This window comes from Phalaenopsis equestris, unplaced genomic scaffold (genome assembly GCF_001263595.1).
Source record: "Phalaenopsis equestris unplaced genomic scaffold, ASM126359v1 Scaffold000002, whole genome shotgun sequence".
In the NCBI taxonomy this organism is placed as follows: Eukaryota; Viridiplantae; Streptophyta; class Magnoliopsida; order Asparagales; family Orchidaceae; genus Phalaenopsis; species Phalaenopsis equestris.
This window is the reverse complement of record NW_018164444.1, coordinates 60724130-60731690: the sequence shown is the minus strand read 5'-3', so window position 1 is coordinate 60731690 and position 7561 is coordinate 60724130. Positions and strand designations below refer to the sequence as shown.

The following is a 7561-nucleotide window of genomic DNA, read 5'->3' as shown; positions in this document are numbered from 1 at the left end:
GACAATTCCTTCCGTAAGCAGTAATGTCTTTCCTTTCACTCCACACTAGGGGCATAAATGAGCCGAGCCAAGTCATTAACGAGCTCTCAAGCCGAAGTCGACCTGATTAGGCTCATTGATTCTCGAGCCGGCTTGATTATCCTACTTCAAGTCATTTCGATACATTTTTTTCAGTGAGCTGCTGCTGCATTCTCCTTCTTCTCGAGCTACCAATACCTTCTCTCATGAGCTCATGTAAAAATTAAATTTTTAGTTCAAGCTCACGAGTTGGCTGCCTGCTACCTCGACCAACCGAGTTCGAGCTCGAACTCACAGTTACGAGCTGAGCTCGATAAGGCCGTGATTTGAGCTCCACTCGACTCATTTACATCCCTACTCCACTCTACTTATTGATCTTCAGTGACGCAACGAAGAAGAAGTTCAGAGTATAGAGAGAGAGAGAGAGAGAGAGAGAGAGAGGATGGGAAAAGGAGGAGATGGAGGAGAAGAGAACATGGCGGCATGGCTCGTTGGTATTAACACTCTAAAGGTCCAGCCTTTGAAGCTCCAACCACTTGGTAAGTTGGTATCTCCTCTCCTTCTCCTTTATTCTCATTTAGATTTTTTTAGTTCATTTTGGTTTATAATTTACGCAAATATTTACCTTTTTCTCTGCTTTTATATTGCTAGGGATATTTTAATTTTATCTGATTCTGATGATGCTCTTGCTGAAAAATAAAACTCACATATTCAAGTTGGAGAAGAGGTTTGGGTCATTTGATTGACAGAAGGCACAGTGGAACAGTACAATCGTGATTTTTATCAAACATTAAAACAGAACCTTTCCCCTGCATCTTAAATGCAAGAAGAGATCGAATACAACCTAATTATACTATTTAAACTTGCAACATCTTCTGAAATTCTTTCGCAAGAACGGTAAATTTTCATAATTTCAGATGGGAGCTGGTATTCTCCGGTTTTACGAACGTGCCTGATTTTTAAAAGAAATTTGATGAACTTTGTTGCTGTTTTAATCCTATAAGTTTTTCTCCATAGAATTTCTTCACTTCTTGTCAAATTACAAATGGAGTCTCTGAACTTTTATATCATTCAAATCAGCCATTAAAAGAAAATATTGAATAAGAAGATGATAAAAATAAAAGAAAAGCAAGCCCATGTCATGATATGTTAGAGATAAGGATAAGGATATAGTTTTATCTATGTCAATCATTGAGAGAGAACACTAACTATTTGTTGAGAATATAATGATTGCATGTTGAAAAAAGTCATTATTTTTTATGTAGTTATTCTCTTTCTTTATTAAGTCCAAATTAGAGCTTCTCTGTCATGTCCCAAAAAAATCTTCTTTTTATCACACAAAGAAAATGGAACTCTATTTTACTTTAAGAATTCAAATGCCTCCCCTTATAAGTTCCTCTTTATTTCTTGAACCCAAGTCTCTCACATTTCTCTATTTCCTTTTTGTTTGATTATTGTGGTGAGATGCCAGGCCTACTGTCTCAAGGCCCTATTTTTAATTAAAAAAAAAATAATCTAATATTAATTACAAGAGGTTCCAAAATTATATATAATCAAATCACAAAAAATGAAGACTCACTAAATCTTCATAAATTACAAACAAAAAGATCAAAAGATCCTCCTGACCCATAAAAAAGAAGATATTTTTAGTAAAGAAGAGATCTAATGAATTACATCTTGAGGAATTAATTTTTAAAATAAATACTAAACTTACCATACAATAATTAACCAAGTACCTCTTTGTGCTATACTTCTAAATCAACATTGATAATTGTTAATTAAGGTTTCACAAAGCCTTGGTTTTTTGTGGGCACAGTTTTAGTGAGTATGCATGCAAGATTTTATACCCTTTTGACTGTGGTAAGCTGTAAAATGCATTTTCACTAAGATAAATGTATAGTTATACTTTGGCTATAAATGTTTTGTTCTAGTGTGAAAGCAACAATTTTTGGTAAGTGAATTATGCTTTCTCCTTCACAGAAGTGTTAAATTCTCCTATTTTATTTATACTTTTCCCCATAAAACCAGTAAGAAAAACCATTTGTTTATCTAGATAAATTCTCAAATGAGCATCAAACATGCAAATTCATATTCTTACTAAGTTCATTCTAGTTTACCTTTACTTAGCTAGAGCTTAGATGAACTCTATTTTGGCTGGATAGTTTTGCATAACCAAGAATAAACCTATTTGATTAGAATAATTTTTTCAGTCAAAATTCAACATGTGAGAAAAATGACTCAACATATTTTGATCCGATCTAGTTTTAATTAGGGTATATAACCACCAATAAGTTAATTTAAACTTTTAAATTAATTATACCCAACCTGGTTCAAATTTTGGGCCTGTTATCATAACTGGAGTCCAAGCTTAACAATGTTTTTTTTAACCATCATGATTTATGATTAGGACATCTTAAAACAATTCTAGATCCATGGATTTAGCTTTCGAAATTCTATTTGTGCTTAATTTAATTTGTATAAATGAAGTTTGTTTGGCTTAAGTTTTTTGATTTCATAGAAAGTTGTGATTCAACTAAGTTGGCTCCTACAAAAGCTTATTCACATCATGTAATAAATAAAATTTATATATTTTTGTATAATTCTAAGGCTCCCTACATGCCTTTCTTGGCATAGTAAGAAGCTGCTTATACTTGTTAACATTATGATATGTGGGCACATACTAGTAAACTCTTACAATAAATTTCTTGGGAAGGACGGGTAAAAATATAGACAACCTTAATGTTGTGTCACATGCACACACATTTCTTGGCATGATGGAATAGATAAATGTCTCCTTGTATCTTATATAGTGCAGTATAGCAAACTTCTTAGCTTGGAATGATGAATTAATTTATTTTCTAGTACCCATTTTATTGGGCTGATATTAAAAAACTACATATAATTTCATGGGATCATATAAAAATTTATAACTACACTTTTGTTTATAGTATTCTTAACACTTGTACACATATCTTCTAGCATGTCGAGAATATATAGGGGTCCTCAATGGTATGCACAACATGTAAATGACTTTCTTAGCTTGGCATGATAAGCTATAACAATGTTTCCATGGTTTAATTAGAAGCTAAGTAATTTAATTTAAGGCCAAAGCATTGTTGACATAATTCAATGAATTTCTTCAAAACCATCTTAATCTCTTCAACCATTTTTGTAAGAGAAACTGAATATATCTAACCAACTTAACTCATATGGTGTCCTAATGAAGTAATGAAGGACAATTAACCTTGATCCAAAAGGGAACTACCATAACTTATAATGGAAGATATGACACATTACCTTGTACAACATGTTATATGATTGGGTGATGTTAGATTCATCAAGAGATTTAATCCTCTATTTATATATGATTTTCAAAAAAATTTATAATGAATATTCACTTATAATAAAAATGTCATAAGACCTTATTGAGCTTTTCCTGATTTATGGATGTAACTTGCACATATATGATTCCTTAAAACCATAATGGTAAGACATGGATTATGAACATCTTTAAGGATCTATTTTTGACGCATCCCACGTATATAATCTTCCCCCTTTAGGATATGGATGATAATGGGCACTTAAGGCTTACATATCATTAAAAAAATTGCTTGAAGCATATAATCCTTACCTGATGTTGCATTATGCCTCTAAGCTAATTTTGATGTATACTTTATACATTTAAGTAGATTTTATTGAACTTCTGGACCATGAAAACCATATTAGTTCCTATAGAGATTTTTGCCCAAGTCCACACTTTAAAAGGAAACCCCATTTAACATATTAATATCCTAGTCTACCTTGAACATCTGATAGGATGAAACTCAATGATATTAATTAAACTCCCCTAATTCTTTAATTACTTGGTCTTACATTTTGATAAGGTTCATCCAATACATTGAGTGTATGAAAAATTGATTGAATTGATCATCATTCCCAATCAATTCATCTACCCATAAAGTAGTTTTCTAACTATCAATCTAGAGTTTAGTAATATATTAATAATGTTGAACATCAATCTAATAATGTACCAAACTATCAGAGCCTGCACACCAATGCAAACTATGATCACATGTAATTAAAATATGCCTCAATCAACATAATTACTAACCAAGAAAAATCTTAAGGATATTATCCTAATCGTCTTGTGAAATTGTACGCTTCTTAATATTCCTTTCTTAAAAATTAAAATATTATAATGAAAAAAGATTATACCATAGGCCTATTGGCATCTTTTGTAGTATACTTCATCTTCCTACTGATTTTGGTAACTAATCTACATTTTGTTACTTTTTTAAGAAAGTAAAATTCTTATATTTGCTTAGTTGTGAGACTTGGTTGATTATGGTGTTACTAGCATATATATACCTTAAGGATCTGCTCTGTGTGTCTGGATATCCTTTCTATTAACACGCCCTTATAGTTTCTCTATTGATGTTGTCTTTTGACCTTTCTTCAATGGTCGTTTAAGTCTATTATATCAATCCAAGATGATAGAATCATGCAGCTCGATCGAGTTGACAATCCATCCAAATTCTTCTCTTTCACTCATAAGTTAATTTTTGAATAACCAATCTAGAGCAATGCTGACATCTTTACATAGATATAGCTAACTAATAAGGATTGTGCTTATGGAAAATATTGACTAGGTAAAATTATATTAATCCTTACTGATTAGCAATGTGAAATCTTGGGAGCTTTATAGAGAAACAACATTATCTCTTTAATAACTATAATAAATATTACATATTCTATTTTTTTTATTGACAATGACACATTTATATTTATGATACCTAACTAATTTTATTGTCAACTACAGTGCATTTATGCCCATGATTTCTCTTTGTGTGCTAAGTCTTCTCCCATATCTACATTAACATATCTTTACAATTTTAGTTATATTCCTTTTTAATTACGATAATTGATTTATTAAAACTTTTAGTTTGTCCAAGAACCACTTCTTAAGTTTCCGACGCTCCTTTTCTTGATTAAACACGTGTCTAAGAACTACTTTCACTATTTCAATAGTATCTAGTTTTGCTTTAGTCATTACAAATATAATTGATCTAATAATTAAAGCATAGAGAACATTGTTCATGTGTTTCTTTTCTTTTTTATTTTAGGATTTAGTGAGTGATATACTTCTGTTTCTTTCCTTTATAGTGCATGCTCGATACCTTTTAATAAACTACAATTATTAAGAACTTAAGGTAATCATAGCTTTTTTATATCTATTTTATCTACAGAGTATGCTTGGCATTCTTGAAATATTTGAAGTTAAACACCTTTTATAGCTATCTTTTCTATACACTTTCTCTTTATTTTATATGAAATCAGTGATCAAGTAAGAAAAAAATGGTAGTTAACTATATTTTTAACTTTTTGACTTGGATCACAATTGTGCTAGGCTTAGATTTATCTTTAATGTTTTATGAAATTTCTTCCCTTTACGCTAGTCTAAACATCTCCTTGAGTTCAACATGCTTTTAAGTGGAGATTTTTTTGGTGAAAGTAATTCATTTGTAGTCGTATATTACCAATTCAATGAAGGTAATGTTTCTACTCCTAGCTCAATCTTACACAATCTATAGGTAAAATCATCTATCTCATATACAATAGCAAATTTTCTTCAATGAATCAGAGATGCTATTGTGTCCATTACATCTACTTAGAATTCCTTAATAAACCATGGTTGTAAAAATTAAAATTATAATTATGTTCTCGACTATTTAATGAAAATGATTTTCAATGGACATGAGAGCTAAAAATGCGTCACACACATCAAAATCACTCACTTGTCACTCAATTCATGAAATAGACTATAACAATGCATCCCAAATTTTTAAATAGCCCAATAAGATTACAATGTTGTTGACGTTCTAGACTAGAAAATGTTGACAAAATCACCTAAGCAAGGCGATGACAAGAACCAACAAATTCGAACAACAAATATCTATGACCGAGATCCTCTACATGCATAAAAAAAAGAAGCGCGCACACACACACACACACAAATATATAAAATAAATTCAAATTAAAAATTTACACACACACACACACACTCGAATTCTTAGGCGCATGAGGAATGGTCGGACCTCGTATAATAGCCTCCGACAATTCCTTTGAGAAAAAGAAAATGGATGCTTTTTAGAACAATATGATAAACTCATATTTAACACTTAAATGCTATGAATAACTTGTACGCATGCTTTCTTGGAATGACAATAAAATTTAAAGTGTAAGTAGGTACTAATATATATAGTTTTAACATGATGAAAAAAAATTCTAATATGCATTTTTGTGTAAGTAATTGAAAGCTTGTGCATGTATTTTAAGTGTGACAAGTTTAAGAACCTTCAAACATGTTGTCCACAACATGGACCTTACATAATTTCTTAAGCATGGTGGGAATGACTATAAGTTTTTAGAGATAATTCCTATGCGATGGAGATGCAAAGAGCCCACTAAGATTTTTAGTGAATCAAGTGTGAAAATTTAAATTTGGTGCAATAAAAATGAATTCTTAAACATGATGGTATATAATTTGGATAATGTTAAATTACAAAATAATAATAATAATGAATATTCAAAAATAGATCCATGGTAAGAACATACAAAACATTTAGATGAACTTACAAGGGACATGAAAAACTCACCTACATGCAAGAGCATAACTTCCATAACTCCAACCTATGGCTCAAAACAATCTTAGAATATCAAATTTTACACTGAATGGGAAAATAGATAGTGGAAATAATAAATAAAGGGCCCATGTTTGTAACAATAAATATATTCTTTGTGGGGATTATTAGATTAAAATGCAATGTATCTAAAAGGAAAAATTGTGACAACTTAAAATATATAATGGATTTCAATTCATAAAATTACAATCGAATATGTAAAATGAAAGTGTAAAGGGATAGAATGCAATCCTTTTAAAATACAAATAAAATATTGTTATCATTATAACTATAAAAATATTCATGCAAACAATCAATATTTAGTTATTATTTTTTCACCGGCCATGCCCATATATCATGAGACAATTTTCAAATTGATTTGTGTTGCCTCTAAAACTTTGCAAGTACATCGTGTAGCCCCAAAAATCATGCAATTTTATTAAAAATAATGTAACTAAATCACAATGCTTGCATATTATTCTAAAGACACATTAAATTATAAAAAAAATTAAATCATTTGCATGCAATTCAATTAATGTGCTAAATGCTCAAAGTCAAAGTTAAAAGAAGTAGCACATTCTTAAAATTAAGTTGAGTAGCTCTGCCTCGAGAGGTATGTAGCCATTTTTTATTGTGTTCATCCACACTAAAATTTTATAAAATCTCTCTTTTAAAATTAAATTAATCCACATATATGAGCATTTTATAAAGTCCTACTTATATGATGATGCCACGAGTAACTCATTTTTGAAGCTCGATCATTAGTGTTCCTAGAATGGAGCTAAAATAATAATACTTCCATCCATTTATGAATTATTGTGAGATCAAAACATATATATATATATATATATATATATATATAT

The 7561-nt window shown here is 30.3% G+C and overlaps 1 protein-coding gene across 1 annotated transcript in view; it reads left to right on the top strand.

Annotated features, from left to right (window-relative positions):
* Positions 1 to 293: 293 nt before the first annotated feature.
* Positions 294 to 7561, top strand: part of LOC110039238 (sorbitol dehydrogenase-like) — a 15125-nt gene continuing 7857 nt past the window's right edge. The window contains 1 exon segment of the mRNA XM_020744240.1: positions 294 to 557. Within this exon segment, the coding sequence (XP_020599899.1) occupies positions 461 to 557 (97 nt within the window). The 5' untranslated portion in view covers positions 294 to 460.